At 36.4% G+C, this 17,345-nt stretch overlaps 1 protein-coding gene across 1 annotated transcript in view; it reads right to left on the reverse strand.

Annotated features, from left to right (window-relative positions):
• Positions 1-17,345, reverse strand: part of IQCM (IQ motif containing M) — a 352,356-nt gene that overhangs the window by 216,219 nt on the left and 118,792 nt on the right. The window contains 1 exon segment of the mRNA XM_028168309.2: positions 13,290-13,348. Within this exon segment, the coding sequence (XP_028024110.2) occupies positions 13,290-13,348 (59 nt within the window).

Raw genomic sequence — 17,345 nt, forward strand, 5'->3', positions numbered from 1 at the left:
AGCCTGCCCTGAGCCAAAAAAACCAAGACCCTTCCTATTTTGGGTAGCTCCCAGTTCCATAGCAATCTCTTTCACTAGATCATATTAAAGGGTGAGGTTGATATTCTATTTAAAGCCTCTGAGGGTACTTGGCTTCAACAGTTTACAACCTCAAGTGCTCTAACTAGTACCTATCCAGAAATGCAAATGATACAATGGGCTGGGAGGATTTCTTCTCCCTGCCCCCATACCTGATTTTCCTAGGAAGACGTTCTCCCAGCCCATCATGTCATATCTCTGGAAAAATGGGTTTTATTTTTGCTGCTGCTGCTGCTTGGTTTCAAGTTTCTAACAGTTCTTCCTCAAAACAAGATAGAGCTTTTTAAATTCCAAATTCAGTTCAAAAAAATGCAATTATTCTTTCCTGCACATATCAGCTTTTTGGAGGAACACTATTTGTTATGAATTAAACTGAAATTATCATTTCAGACAATACAAAAACAAAAGCAGAGAGGAAACACTGGTTTTGTTCAAATTTAATTGATTCTGACATTATGGGCAAGGTAAGCATGATGCACTTCCAGGGAATTCTCTCTAAAACAAACATTTAAACCACCTTTTTATTGTACCTACGTGTTTTTATCTGAAGGGCACTGAAAAAAATTACCGCTGAAGATGTCCGTCATGACTAGGGTGTTTATGCCAAAGGTGTAATGGGAGCTGATTTTTCTGTGGCACAGCGACCAGAATTGTCCATTTTTCACGAGCTTATCTATGCACTAGGGAACATAATGAGTTGTATAGTCTTTCTCCCAAAACATTCATTTATTCCTCTTGGGGTAGCCCTTTGCTCTCAACCCAAACTTTGGTCAGTTATGGAGAAGAGCTGGCTCTACCCCCTGCCATCCGTCTCTCTCATCTCTGCTCCAAAAGAGCAGACAATGAAGATGGGTGCCTGTCCACAGATTCCTTTTCCCTGGAACCGGGCTTTAGGTAATGAAATAAATCCCCACAACAGTTCAGGTGATTCTAAACACAATTTCTGATATTATACTCAATGTTTTACTCCCAACCACATAACTGTTTTAGGGACTGTCATTTCCAGGAATTGAGGAGACCCTCAAGCAAGCACACTCAGAGTGGTGGTCAGAAAGCAGGTCAAATTCTACTAGAAAAACAGAAAATGTGGACAGTCTTTGGAACAACCTGGAGAGGGATGGGACTTTGTAACCCCCTCTCCCCATGCTTCTGCCTCCCTACTCTCCCTCTGTATGAGTGCTTCCAAGAAAAAGTAATGGAAAATCTGATTTTCTCTGCTTGAGATATCCATTCATTCTTATTTTACTTTTCTGGGTAGGATTACTGTGATTTAGAGATGAGAACTTATGTGTTCTCCCTCTCATTATTCTGCTTGCTGTTTCTCAGATGTTTTCCTTCTGATTCCACACAGGAATTGTTACCAATAATGTCTGCTTCTTTCCCTACCCGGTTATTGTTCGCATCAATAAGGTGAAATTACTTTTTATAGCAGCAGACAGAAAAATTATTCATTGACCAAGGAATGGGGAAGGAGGAGGTCTTGTTCTAAAAGCCCCTTCTCCCTGAGTGTAGGCAAGGGTGAGATTTTCATAGGAAAAGGGGCTAAAGGGGCGGTATGGGGCAGAGGTCTTGTCATTTAGGTTCATGGAAATGGGTGGTGATTTCCTGGACCAGGGTCTGCACCTCTTTTCTGCCCTTTTATGGTCCTTTGGAGTTTGGGTCAGAAGCAGAGGGAACCAACATGGTGCCCTTGGGCAGGAATTTTAGCACTAAAATGAGATGATAAATAGTTGTAGAGAGACCTTTGTCCCAATTTCAAGTTCAGCCAGCTTATACCACTTCCTTGTAGTTAAGCCCTCTTGTTCCTGTCAATGTAAACACAGCCAGAAGATACAGTCAGTTTGGTTTTCTGCAAGTTGGCCCAGAGGGAGGTTTTTATTAGAAATGAGTTGGGGGGCGAGGGTGCTTCCTTGCTTCCTTGACGAAAGCAGGTGGCCTTGTGTTTGTTTAATATCAGATCGTATTAGTTATCAATCAGATGGTATGTGAAGAACTAAAGAAAGTAGTAGTGGTGCCAAGAGCCAGAATGTGTACAAAAAGGATGCCATGCCATCCTAAATTCATTTCCTTTGTTTTAATTTTATTACTGTTTTGTTTTGTTTTCACTATATTACTATACCAGGGAATGATTTATGATGTTTCTCAATTTCAGGAGGGCAAATTTCAAGATTCTCATAAAATCTTTGTAAACAAGGTAGAGAAATATAGGCTGACTGGGCAGTCTTGGGTGGTAGGGTGGATAGTGTCATTACTAGCTGAGATAGGGAATATAGGAGAGAAGACATGGGGAAGGGAAAACATAATTATTTCAATTTTGAGAGACGGTTATGGGATATCCCAGTGAAGATACCCAGGAAGGAGAAGAAAGTCTGAGACAGGAGTTATAAATTCCTGAAAGGGAAAAAAATCATTAGAAGGCAGAGAAAAGATCCAAAAATTTAATCCATGCATTGAACAAATATATATTCATTTACTCATTCATTCATTCATTCATTTAGTGTAAGATACTCTTCTAGCATTGAGGATACACTGATAAATAAAACATAGAAAATTCCCTGTCCTCATTAAGCTTATGTTCTAGTGGGAGAGACAGACAGTAATCACAGTAAACAAGTTAATTATTGAGTATGTTAGAAGGCAATGTATGCTTTGATAGAAAATAAAGCAGAGTAAGGAAGTTAGGGAGAGCTAGCAGGGGTGGAAATTGCAATTTTAAATAGTGTGTTATGGCTGGTGTGGGATTATTGAAAAGGTAACGTGTGAGCTATCTCAGGCGAAAGTGATAAGGAGCTAAATCCAATGTTGAAATGTGATAGCTTTGCTTATAAAGCTCTGCAATTGGTTAATATATATGATTGTACAAATAATTCCTCTCAGACTCATGAGGATGGTTAGGTACCTTTCCTCCATCATTGTAGTTACCACATAACTTAATTCTCTGGGTCTGTCACCCCTCTATACTCTGAATGCCCTAACAGCAACTACTTTTCCTTGTGTACCTGGCAATATATAATAGATGAAGGGAAGAAAAAAAGGGATAGAGAAAGAAAAGAAGGGAGGGATAGCAAAAGAACAGAATAGGGATACATTAGAATATCTGAGAAAGGCTCAGGGTTTGCTTGTTTGGGGTTTTATTTATTTTTCAGAATTGAAATCAATGTGAGTATTGTCCTTAAGAAACTGACCCCCAAAGCTGACATATGATGGGCTTCATGAATTGATCTAGAATATCTACAGTTTGGTTCCACTCTACACTGTATTCATAAAATTACATCTGAAATACTGTGTTCTTTCCTAAGCGTCACACTTCAAGAGGGATACTTTTGAGTATGGTGGGCACCTGTTCCTTTCCTCTGTTTTCACCTCCTTTCCCTTGTGGAATTGCACTTCTCCTTCTCCACTCGTATGACTAGGATTTGTCTAGGGCTGGCCATGTCATCCAAGCTGGAAGGTCATCCAGAATATTTCTGTGTGTGTGTGTGTGTGTGTGTGTGTGTGTGTGTGTGTGTGTCTAATAAGAGACCTTTCTTTCTGGTAAGAGCAGGAAGTAAGTCAATTACAAACAGCTGGAAGCCAACCATTTTGCTTACCACATGGAGAAAAAGTCTGTAGTAAGAGGTTTTAAGGCCAAACAGGGGCAAGCAGAGATTTAAAATGAATGAAAGGAGAGCACATCCTGAAGACATTACTTGAACCTGTTGAATCTGTTGAGCCTAAGATGTTAAACAGATAAAAAGAACAGATGTCCGACATACTCCACACTCTTGGAATCTCTACTTATATGAGCAAACAGATTTAATTACCATTTTGCTTAAGCTAATTTGAATTAGCATCCTAATAAATATATAAATCTAATAAAGATATGTGTGTGTGTGTGTGTGTGTATAGAAAGAGAGAATCTAAAGAAAGAATTGTTAACTAGAGTGGCTTCAAGAAGACAGAATCAGGACCAGTGGGTACCAGCTCAAGGGGGATAGGTGCTGAGCCTCACAGAGAGAACTGTCAAAGTCAGGGCACTAATTAGAATGAAATGGATTCCACTTGAACAGAGTAATTACTAATCCCTGGAGTTTTCAAGTAGAGGTGATGTAGGTACCATGTTATAGAGGAGATTCACCCTTTGGATAGAGGTTTTCAGTAGGAAATCTCTAAGGTTCCTTAAACTCTGAGATTCTATAATTCCCCAAAGACAAAATACAACTAGAGGAAGTATCACTGGAGAAATATTATCCATTATAAATTTATTTTCAAAAAATGCTTAGGCTGGGTACTGACCCAGAAAAAAAAATCTGTTCACAGAAGATACCATAAACAAGCTAATATTACATTAGTAATTAACAAATTTTAGAAGAGACCAAAGGAAAGTTATTAGGTGGTAAACTGTAAAATTGTTTTGAGATAAAATAAGAGGACTTGACCCATTTCAGAAAAAATGATGATGGACAAATGCAGTAATTTTAGAGATATAAAGGAAACATTAAAGTACCTAGCTAAATCTCCAGACTCTGAAATGTGAATTTCATACTTAGATATGCCAGTAAATGTACTATATTCTATTGTATCAAAAAAGAGAAAATTTAGAGTTCTTAGCACAGTTTTGCCTTTCAGTAACATATTTGTGAGTCATATCCGGTTACTACTACCCTTTCAGTTCTAGCATTCTACAAAATAGGAAGGGAAAATATATAATGATTCCTCATCTACATATTTACATGAACTATCTGGATGCTTGGAATCCCAAAGAATGAAAAAAAGAGAGGAACTTAAGGGTTCTAAAATGGTACACTTCATAGATGGTATATTTAAACAATGTTTTTATCATCCAGAATTGAAACAAACTAAATAGTAAAAAGGTGAAGGGCTGATGACCACCTTTTGAACTTCTTACAACTTTAACATTATGAATTAACGATAGAATATTTTTCCTCTATGAGTTAAAGACCCATCAATTTTTCTATTCTGTACTTGGAAATCAGTCAGTCATTTTAAAAAACAATTATGTACTTTAGAAATTCAACGAAAGGAAAATTTATCACTAAAGTCAGATGAATCTGCAAAGAATTAACAGCTCACTGCTGAAAGACATCAAAAGAGAATATGTGTTTTATTCATAAAATACAATAGTTTATCTGAACAAAGAAGGAGATACTATTTGCAATATAGTTAGAGGTGCCAAACAAATTCAAGTGGACCTCAAGGAAGATATATGAAGAAATCTTTGTCACAGAAAATAAAAGTACAATGTCATGGTAATAGTACAGTAGATTACAATCCTGGTTCACAATGTTCGCCTAGATATTGAGAATGAACTCTGTGTGCTAATGTATTATTTCCTTTTAGTTAATAATATAAACCGCTTTTGATATTTTTATATTAATGATACCACACAAAATAAGAGAAAATGTGTTAAGCATGAAGAAGTTAATGGAAAGATTAAAAAAAGATGATGCTAGGAAAAGACAAGATCCCACTTCATTGCAAAATATCATTCACTTTTTACCTTTATCAGTATAAAAACATAAACATATATACTGTAATCTGTGTACATATTACTTTTTAAAAATTACAAATTAAGAATTACATCTATTGGGCTTTAATTCTTCCTGGTTTAGAAATCTTACATAGGGCTTCCCTGGTGGCGCAGTGGTTGAGAATCTGCCTGCTAATGCAGGGGACACGGGTTCGAGCCCTGGTCTGGGAAGATCCCACATGCCACGGAGCAGCTGGGCCCGTGAGCCACAATTGCTGAGCCTGCGCGTCTGGAGCCTGTGCCCCGCGACGGGAGGGGCCGCGATAGAGAAAGGCCCGCGCACCGCGATGAAGAGCGGTTCCCGCACCGCTATGAAGAGTGGCCCCCGCTTGCCGCAACTGGAGAAAGCCCTCGCACGAACCGAAGACCCAACACAGCCAAAAATAAATAAATAAATAAAATCAAGTAAAACTTTAAAAAAAAAAAAAAGAAATCTTACATAAAGTATTTTACTTTGAAAAACAAAACTTGTAAAAACGTTCCTTTGGCAATTCTATTTGAACTGAAATTGCTTGGCTTACTTTGAAAAGCTCATCATAACCTTTCTTTTCCCTTAAAAAACGTTTTAGGCTTTCTCAACCATACTTTAACCTTAAGGATTTCTAACCATCTTCTGACATTTACGGAGTTCTAAAATTTCAAAATTTACCGTTTAAATTGAAATATTGAGGAAATAGAAACTTGCATTCCGAAATCAAATAATTTTGCTTTATATTGTTCATTTATGAAAATTATATTCTCTAAATGTTGGGCAAGGGTGTGTATGAAATGAATATTTTTAGCAGAATTGAAAATCAAGACAATAAGACCATATCCCTCATAAAAATAACACAAATATATATTTAAGAACCCCAAAATAAAATCAAGTAGCCACTGTGTGGAATCTGGAACCTGGTAAATTTATCCTAAATGTGCTGGATTTGAGCATTATAGTTCTTTGTTTAATAATGCTGCTAATGAAAAGTCTTATATACATCTGTATACATAATTGTATATAGCAAATGGACCTAAGCACTACTGTTATATTTATTTCTCTCCTTCTAAATTTTGAGATCTTTACAGTTGAAAACACAAGAAGATGGACAAAAAAAATAGAAATGTGAAAATATGCATTTTAGGTTCATGATCACTGAAGATTAGGACAAAAATAATTATAACTCTGCCTTATCTACCACTCTTTATCCATATAAGGTAACAGGTTCCCTTCCCTCTCAAGAACCGGAGTGGGTGCCCAAATTTGCAGTAATTCCAAATCAAGTGCAGGAACAGCATTTTTAGTTTGCTCAACTTCCCATCCCAACCTTTTAACAGCCAAGTGACTGCCTCCTTAAAAAACACTGCTGAGGGCTTCCCTGGTGGCGCAGTGGTTGAGAGTCTGCCTGCCACTGCAGGGGACACGGGTTCGGGCCCTGCTCTGGGAGGATCCCACATGCCGCGGAGCAACTGGGCCCGTGAGCCACAATTACTGAGCCTGCGCGTCTGGAGCCTGTGCTCCGCAACAAGAGAGGCCGCGATAGTGAGAGGCCCGCCGCACCGCGATGAGGAGTGGCCCCCACTTGCCGCAACTAGAGAAGGCCCTCGCACAGAAACGAAGACTCAACACCAGCCATAAATAAGTAAGTAAATAAATAAATAAATAAATAAACCCAAAGTTTAAAAAAAAAAACCAAAAAACTGTCTTCATCTTAAAAAAAAAAAACACTGCTGAGTGGGTGCATAAACCAGTTCTATTTGCCAGCTGTAGAGAGTTCTCTCAAAGCTTGTGGCTATGGGTAAATGAATTCCATCATTTTTTTTTTTTCTATAACTAAGAAGAGGGGAAAAAAACCAAACTCTCTTATATTTATTGTAGCCTGGCAATGGTGATATATGTGTGACATATTTTCACCCTTGAAATGCAAAAGTACTTTAGAAATTGGCCAGTACCTTACTGAAATTGACAGATGACTGATGGAAGGTTATAATATACTCTGTCTCATGCAGACTTTACAGGAACCTCTAGCTGAAAATATATGGGAGATTTCTCTCTAACAAGAAAAATTCTTTAAGACAAGCTTAAAGGGTCCCAACATTTGGATTCTAAAGTTTCACAGAATTTCTATGACAGAAATGGTATAGGATTTCAAATGAAGAAGAAAATCTTAATAGTGTTTCACTTAAATATTTTCAATGAAATGTGTCTGCATGTGAAATATTTAGTTTTATATCATTCACTACTTCACTCTGTTTTCACATTGTTTCACTTTCTTTTATCTCTCTTTCTCCAGAATTCTATCTAGTAATATGTTTTAATCACTAGAGCCACTCTTGTACTTGCTAATTCATTAGTTTCAGTCTACTTCTCTTAAGTAATCATCAGAAAGGCTGTTAAAATTTAAGACACAAATGGCACAAAAGCAGCATGACTGAGTAAGAACACTGTGAATTGAGTGTTGGACTCTAGTAACAATTTTGGGGTTTTTTTTTCTTTTTACTTTTGTGACCTTGAAGAAGACACTTAATCTTTTTAAACTTTTACTTTCTCACCTGGAAATTAAAAGAATTGAATCAAGTGATCTCTAAACTTCCCTTCCCTTCAGCCATCATCCTCTAAAATGTTTATGACAGCCCTGCCAAAGTTAGCTAGATGTCCCTGCAAAACTGCCACAGCTCTTTATGCTGCAACAGATGGCAGATGGTACAGGAAAATGCTTAGCATTCAGAGTAGCTGGTTGGCTCCAGGAAAATAAATACAATAAACACTCACCTTTCAGACTGTACAACTTTTTATTATTGAAAGGGCTGGACTAAATTTTACTTTAGTAATACCTATGAGAAAAAAAAAGACTTCCCACTCAAACTAACCAGGTAAAGGATATTTACAGGAAAAAGACTTACACAAGAAGATAAGCTAACACCATCAAATAGTTTAAAAATATATAGTATTTTTTTCCTTAAAGCAGGTCTTTTTGTGAAAAGGTTTTTGATGACAAATTCAATTTCTTTAATAGATATGGGTTACTCAGATTTTCTATTTGTTCTGTGTCAGTTTTGGTATGTTGTCTTTTTTCAAGAATTTGTCCATTTCATCTCAGTTGCTGAATGTGGTAGGCATGAACTTATTCATATAATCTTTTCTCCTTTTAATGTCTATAGAATATATAGTTATTCCACTTCTTTCATTTTTAATATTGGTAATTTATGTTTTATCTCTTTTTCTTAGTTTTGTTAGGAGCTTACAAATTCTACTAATCTTTTCAAAAAAACAACTTTTGGCTTTCTTAATTTGCTTTATTGTTTCTGTTTTTTATTTCATTGCTTTCTGTTCTTATCTCTATAACAAATGTTGCACATGCACTTAAAAAAAAAAGTATCTTCTACATTTGTTGGTTGTAGTCTACAAACGTTAATTAGTTCAAATCAGTTGACTGTATGTTCAAATCTGCTATGTTGTCATTTACTCTTTTTACTAATTTTCCTATCAATTACTAAAAGACATGTAAAAAAATTCCAGTCATAATTATGCAGTTGTCCATTTTATTCTTTAATCCTGTCAATTTCTGCTTTATTTGTGTTAAAGCTCTATTATTAAGTCATACACATTTAGGATTATTATCTAATTCTGATTAATTCATTCTTTTACAATTATGAAGTGTCCTCTTTATCTCTGGAAATCATCCTTGAAGTCTACTTTGATGTATAGCCACTCTAGCACTCTTCTGCTACCTTTTTTTCATTGTGTATCTTTTCTCTAACCTTTTACTTCCAATTAATGCCTTTTTATGTTCATCTCTTATAAACAGCATAGACTTGGCTCTTGCTTTTTTATACATCCTGACAAGCTCTTACTTTTAACTGCACGTTTATTCTGTATATGAAATATAAATGTTGGTACAGTTGGGTTTAAGTCTACCATTTTACTATTTGTTTTTTACTCACCCATTATATGTTCTCCCTCTCCTGTCTTCTTTTGGAATAACCAAATAGTTTTTGATATTCCATTTTAGTATTATCTTTTAGGTTTATCTTTTTGTATTAGTGGTTGCTCTGGGAATTACAATTTGCTTTCTTCACACTCTACTTAGAATTAATACCACTACACATAAAATGAAAGAAACTTGCAAAAGTATAAGTCCATTATTTTGCTAGCATTGTCATATATATTTTTGCATCTACCTACTTATAAGTACCATAATAATGTTATGATTTTGTCTAAAATGTTCAATTTAAAAATAATTGGAAAAAATATTCTTTTTCATATATTTTCATCATATATTTTCTATGTTCAATGTTCTTTATTTCTTCTTGTAGATTCAAATATACAACAGGTGTCATTTCTCTCAGCATGAAGAGCTTCCTTTAACATTTGTGAAAAACAGATTAGTTGGCAGTATATTCTCATTTCTTTAATTTAGCTGAAAATTTCTTTCTTCAGCCTCAATACTGTGAGATAGTTTCACTAGATACAGAATTATCAGTGGATAATCTTCTTTCTTTTAGCACTTTAAATATATAATTTCATTGCCTTCTGGTCTGCATCATTTCCAGTGAGAAGACGTCCATCATTCTCAGAATTGTAACCCTTTGTACAATGTGTATTTTTCCCTGCTGGTTATTTCAAAGGTTTTTCTTTGCCTTTAATTCTCAACTCTTTGCCTATGATATGCCTATGTGTTTTTTCTTGTGTTTATCTTGCTTAGATGTGATGTCTTCTTGGATGCATAAAGATGTTTTTCATTAAATTTGGAAATTTCCAGCTATTCTTTCTTTCTTTTTTTAATAAATGTATTTATTTTATTAATTTATTTTTGGCTCGTTGGGTCTTCGTTGCTGCACGTGGTCTTTCTCTAGTTGCGACGAACGGGGGCTACTCTTCATTGCAGTGCGCGGGCTTCTCATTGCGGTGGCTTCTTGTTGCAGAGAACGGGCTCTAGGCACACGGGCTTCAGTAGTTGTGGCTCGTGGGTTCTAGAGCACAGGCTCAGTAGTTGTGGCACACAGGCTTAGCTGCTCCATGGCATGTGGGATCTTCCCGGACCAGGGCTCGAACCCATGCCCCCTGCACTAGCAGGCGGATTCTTAACCACTGCGCCACCAGGGAAGCCCCCAGCTACTATTTCTTCAACTACTTTTTCTGCCTTATTCTAGTTCTCTTCTTCTGAGACTCCAATTCACATATGATAGGCCACTTGTTATTAATTTATAGGCCCATCAGGCTTTGTTCATTTTGTTCTCAATCAATCGTTTTGTTCAGATTAGTCTCTATAGATCTACAAGTTTACTAATCTTCTCTACTGCCTTCTCCAATATGGTGTTCAACCATTCAATGAAATTTTCACATCAGATACGTTATTTCTCAGTTCCAGAACTTTCATTTGATTATTGTCCTTATATTTTCCATTTATGCACTGGGATTCTCTGTTATTAGGAACATCTTTTTCTTTAAGTTCTTGAACATTTATAATAACTGCTTTCGAGCTCCTGTCTGCTAATTCTAACATTTGGGATATCTTTTTCTTTGATGTAACCCAGATTTTCCTGTTTCTTAACGTGTCTAACATTTTATTTGTTGTGTACTAAACATTGTACATTGTAGGGATTGTGGATTATGTTACTGTCCTTGAAAGAATGTTGATTGTTTTTTAATTCTAGGTGGTAGCTAAGTTACTGGTTTATCATCTTGAACTTGTTGAGGCTTAGTTTTATGCTTTTTTTAGGGTGAATCTGTTTGTTTCGTCCCTTGTACTAAGGTGAATTCCTTAGTTCTGGGGTATAATCTCCATTCCGTAGGTGTTGGCCTTCTAAGATTTCCATGGAGAGACTGAGGTGTTTACTAAGTCCTGTCATCTGAAAGGACTTAAACTCCAATTTCTGTCTCCCTCCATGGTGAACAGCAACTGAGAACTCTGCCTAGGCTTTAAATTCCACAAATGTAAGGAGTCTCTCTTGTTCACCCCGTCCTTAACATCTAATACAGCAGGTGTTTAATGTTTCTTGTTAAATGAATAAACTATGAAAGACTGAAAGAAAATTTTCTGAGCAAGACAAGACACAATCTGTTTTTCCTTTTCCTCTGGAAATTGTTCATTTGTTCAGTTATATTTTCTGAGTATCTACTACATTGCTGGGATTGTGCCATGAGCTATAGATAGAAATGTTAACAGAATCAACCACCCCTGCTCTCACAGAACTTGAAATTTTAGCCAGGGATCATTCTGGCATAATTTAGCTTATAGTATGTAGCAAAGACTGCAATTAAAGGACCTACGTTTGAATCCAGCTCTATCACAGACTAGCTGATTAACCCTAAGTGAAATATTCAACCTCAGTTGAATCAGTAAAATGGTGATAATAAAATACATCATGTGTTGTTATGGGAGTTATATGAAAGTACCTCGTACAAACTAAGCACAGAATGAGTGCTACTACTAATGAATTTAGCTACTACTAAATTTATTATGAGACTAACTCACAGAAAACATGTAATCTTAAACTGGATATTTATTTATTGGAGGTTTAAACAATTGTTTGGCATTATTTCACAGTCATATTTGGCCAAGATTCACCATATAGTGCAATTCCATAATACTTGAACCTTAGAGTCAGATGTATTTGGGAATTCAGACTTTGTTTCAAAGTCTAGGAAATTAATATAGCATGCATACCATATATTATGTAACATTTAAGTAGAGTCTGGGGCAGTATCCCATCATTGAACATATTAATATTAATTAGCTAATATAATTAGTGTTAATATGTATGCAAAGTATGAATATTCACATGAAGTGGGAAAAGTAGAGACTATGAGTAATCATGATCACTTATTACTTCAGGTCAGGTTTTGACACTAAGAGTTTTGGCACCACCTTAGGTGACATCAACTTTCAGTTTCTGGAGCTTTCCAGATTTTGGAATTGTGAATGAGGGATTATGGACCACACCTTTTGAGTAATTGAGAGAAGGAATTAAGAAGGATGTCAAGTAAGAGAAGGTAGCCTGAATAATATATTTGAATAAACCTGTATTTATTAGGGGGTAAGTTTTGCAAACTGGTTGCTCTGACAAACTTCAGTCTCCAAGGTTTACCCTTTTGCTATTTGCATCTATATGGCTTGACACAGAGCTTTGCACCGAGTCAGTACAAAAATAATATCTGGTGAATTAATAAATTAATGTGTTACCAGTGAAAAAGAAAGCACAGGTCTGAAACCTGTCCTTTTCAGAAACTTCACTGTTAATTTTCCATAATCCCTTCTTTCCATCTCACTCTCCAATCTATCTCACAAAATCAGTTATTTTTTCACAAAAGTTTGACAAAAAATTTGCTACACAAAGAAGCAGAGCAAACTTAAGAATGCCTCACAGAGTCACTGAAAGGCATGCTGTACCATAGTGAATTGCAGGACACAGTTTCTAATAAACAAAACTGCTGAAACATCATACAGTACTGTTTACAATGCTTTTACTTGCCACTGCAAAGTAAACCTACAGCCTGGTCTACTGAATGAGCATTAATACACTCAAAAAAATAAGAATTTTTTATCCTTGCCTTAGTCAAATTAAATGGGAACTTTGAAAAAGATACGTTGAAAACTTGAGCTTTCAACAACCTACATTTCTTTAAAGCAGATACTTAAGTCAGGATAAAACCAAAAGCAAGCATATTAATTTAAACTTTCCTGCTATCATATAAAAGATATACCTGGGTTGTGGCTTTGATTCTGGCTTGACAGACTGTTGTTCTTTTTTGATAAAACTTTTCTAGAATAAGAGAAAGAAGAATTGACACAATTAGGAAAACAACTTCATTGTCTATAAAATCTTAATTCCATTGATGTTCTATTATATTATCAAAGGGATAAACAACTGATCCATTATAATATATAAGCCTAAACATTGATATAAGTATATATTATAAACCTAAACACTTATATAAATAAGTAAGTATACTCAGAGGAGTATGATCACAGAACCTCCTCCAGCATCTTTTGGCCCCCAGGAATACAATTCCTTCTGATCATTTCAGTGAGCAAATATCCATAAAAATCTACTAAAGATAAGAATTTATTTATTTAATTACTTATTTGCCCTCTGTCTTATAAAAAGTTTTAAGGTAGCTTACAAAAAATATAGTATGTATGAAAAAAGAAAGAAAAGAATATCAAGTTAAAGGGAAAATATGGATAGAAAAATAATGTCAAGTGTTTTCTGATACTGTTTACTGTGTTACACAGATTTGCCTCTCAAATTCCCAGCTATCAAAGTGTTACAGACAGAACTGTGTTCCCCTAAAAGTCATATGCTGAAGCCCTAATCCCCAAATGTGACTATATTTGGAGATAAGGCCTTTCAAGAGGTAATTAAGGTTAAATGAGGTCATAAGGGTGAGGCTCTAATCCAATAGGACTGCTGACCTTATAAGAAGAGGAAGAGATGCCAGCGGCATGTGTGCACAGAGAAAAGGCCATGTGAGGACACAGCAAGAAGCAGCCATCTATAAGCCAAGGAGAGAAGCCTCAGGAAAAACCAACTTTGCCCTAGAACTGTGAGAAAATCAATTTCCGTTGTGTCAGCCACCCAGCCTACAGTATTGTATTATGGCAGGCCTGGCAAACTAAAACACAAAGTAACAAAGAAAACACAGTAGTTCTAACATTCACAATGTCTATAAGAGAAGTAAACTTATTTTCTGTGAAAAATTTCTTCCATGAGTCCTTCAAAAGAAGCCTGGGATAGTGTAATGGTCAGTTTCAACAGCATCTCTTCAACAATGACACTTGAGAGTTTACTATGGATCTTTTACACAGTCCTTCAATGTCAGTCAATAGTTGAAAGAACAACTTAGGAAGATGATTCCCCAAGATCTCAAAATAACTGGGTCGTTCCCTTTCTGGTCATTCGGTGTGATCCAAAGGTTAAACGGATACCTGGAGGCATTGCATATCCATTTTATAATCTGCTATGACAATTATTTTGCTCAAAATAGCTTTTGAAAAAATGGCCTTGGATAAGAGGAATTTGAGGTAATCTTGACAATGAGAAAAGGTTAACGGATTTTGGATTATTGGTGTTGTCTTCCCTCTCAGACTCTATAAGAAGTCGGTGCCAGAAAGTGCCTTGGCTATTGATGTGCTCCTGATACCACAACGAAAATGCTTATTTTACTTTTGCTTTAAAGTTGCAAATAGGGACTTCCTTGGTGGCACAGTGGTTAAGAATCTGCCTACCAGGGCTTCCCTTGCGGTGCAGTGGTTAAGAATCCGCCTGCCAATGCAGGGGACACGGGTTCGAGCCCCGGTCCAGGAAGATCCCACATGCTGCGGAGCAACTAAGCCCATGCCCCACAACTACTGAGCCTGCGCTCTAGAGCCCATGAGCCACAACTACTGAAGCCCTCATGCCTACAGCCCGTGCTCTGCAACAAGAGAAACCACCTCAATGAGAAGCCCCCGCACTGCAACAAAGAGTAGCCCCTGCTCACCGCAACTAGAGAATGCCAGCACGCAGAAACGAAGACCCAACGCAGCCAAAAATAAAATTAATTAATTAATTTTTTTAAAAAAGAATCCACCTACCAATGCAGGGGACATGGGTTCAATCCCTGGTCCGGGAAGATCCCACATGCCACAGAGCAACTAAGCCCATGCGCCATAACTACAGAGCCTGTGCTCTAGAGCCCTCGTGCCACAGCTACTGAAGCCCGCACGCCTAGAGCCCACACTCCGCAACAAGAGAAGCCACCGCAATGAGAAGCCCACGCACTGCAACCAAGAGCAGCCCCCCTCGCGACAACTAGAGAAAGTCCGCGCACAGCATTGAAGACCCAACGCAGCCAAAAATAAATAAATAAATAAATAAATTTATTGAAAAACATAAAGTTGCAAATATGTATTTAACCACTATTTGGCAACTGAAGCCAAAGAAGTCTCTTCTATAAAATCTCAGGATATATAGAAAGTGTAAAGATGAAATGTGGAAGAAATTTGTGTTTGTATTGCAAAACTACTCAGTTTTAAGACACAGAGTGATTGTTTTAAATACAAGCTTCACTCTGTCCTACAGTGAGTGCTCTCTCGGCTGCAGTCTGACTTGTATATGTAAACTTGTATTTCATGTCATTCATTTTTTAAGATTGAAGATTAACTTTGCTTCTACCGTTATGTTAGAATGCAAGAATAACCTTGAGAATTAATTTGCATCATCTATCAACTATTTGTTACTTTTAGAATTCCCTGATCATGTTTTCTTTTACAAAGCATTCACCCTCAAAAATAATACTATACTTTTTAAAACTTATGTGCAACATATAGGTGATAATAAAACATGAAGAAGCACCTATATTTTAAATATTGCTCCCAAGATGTTCCATGACACATATTCATGGCTAGAAAAAATACTCATGGCTACAAAAATTATTTTTTAACCTATGCAGTCCATACTTTTGCACACAACAAAGTGCTTGGCTTGGAACACACTGTCCTTATGTGATACTGCTATTTACATTTGCCAACTAAATTTTCTTAACTGCTTCCTTCCTGGCCAGACTAACTGAGATTGGCATATTCTCCATCATGAGAGGTGTCAAATATGAAGGCCACTAAGCAAAACAGTCTCAGACAAACATTCTTGAGGATTTTTCTTAATAAAATGTTCTCTGATTTTTTTCCAGTTACCTCTGTTGTGTCTTTTTCTTCCTACCTACCATAATTAGAAACTGGCGGTGGCAGGCAGTTTGGTCACCTTTTTGCGAAGTCAATAGCAGTCCTTTTCTTTAAGGGGTCCTGGGGGTTTTTTTCTAAGTCTTAGTTTTCTCCATACTTATATATTAAAATCTCAAGTCCATTCTGCCTTGATGTTTCAATCCCATTCTCTCTCAAAATGTTTTTTCTTTCCACAGCTGCCAGCTGCTTCTCTAGACTTCTTCAAGATCCTAGTCTCTCCATGACAATTCATTTGAAGCGACACATTCTAAATACTTGGATAATGATGTAAGTCACTTATTAAATACTCATGTCAAAATTTTCCAATTTTTTTAACAACCTATGTGAATTTATTTCAAACCTTTTTCAGACTCCTTTCCCCCACATATTTTCTCAAATCCCACAACTTAACTGGCACCAACTTCTGATATTTCACATAATATTACATCTCAAGCTTCTTTTTAGAAGCAGCTACCTAATCCACCAATTCCCCCTTCTTTCCAAATCTCATCTGGAATTTATTTTTTCCTTTTGACAATGCTGCTAATTTCTCTCATAGTTTGATGATTAAATTCTTGCATTGATTAACCAGAGATGAAATATGGAAGAAAGCCTTTCACTTCACATCATAATGCTAGCCATACTTCTATAATACTACTATTAGTGTGAAATTCTGCAATATGTTTGCAATAACAAGGTACTCTATAATTGGCACATTACACCTCCAATACTTACCCTAAAATGTGGTTAAAGGGGATTTTCTAAGTAGCAAGAAATTTTCATAGTTTTAAACAGCTCTGTGACCCTACCAGAAGCATATGTAAACACACCATTCAAGGTAAATGAAAGGTTTCTTTAAAATTAGATAACTGTGAAGAGAAAATCACTGATAGCATATACATATAAAATTAAAAATTACACATTAAAACATGTGAAATAAACTGAAAAGCTTTTTCTGCCAGGCTTGAAACTTGTGTTTCCCCAGCAGAAGTCAGGCATGTCACCAGCACGTTCTGTCAAATAGCAGTGAGTTGCATTCCCTGTACTGCTACTGCTTC

Source organism: Balaenoptera acutorostrata, chromosome 5 (genome assembly GCF_949987535.1).
Source record: "Balaenoptera acutorostrata chromosome 5, mBalAcu1.1, whole genome shotgun sequence".
Lineage (NCBI taxonomy): Eukaryota > Metazoa > Chordata > Mammalia > Artiodactyla > Balaenopteridae > Balaenoptera > Balaenoptera acutorostrata.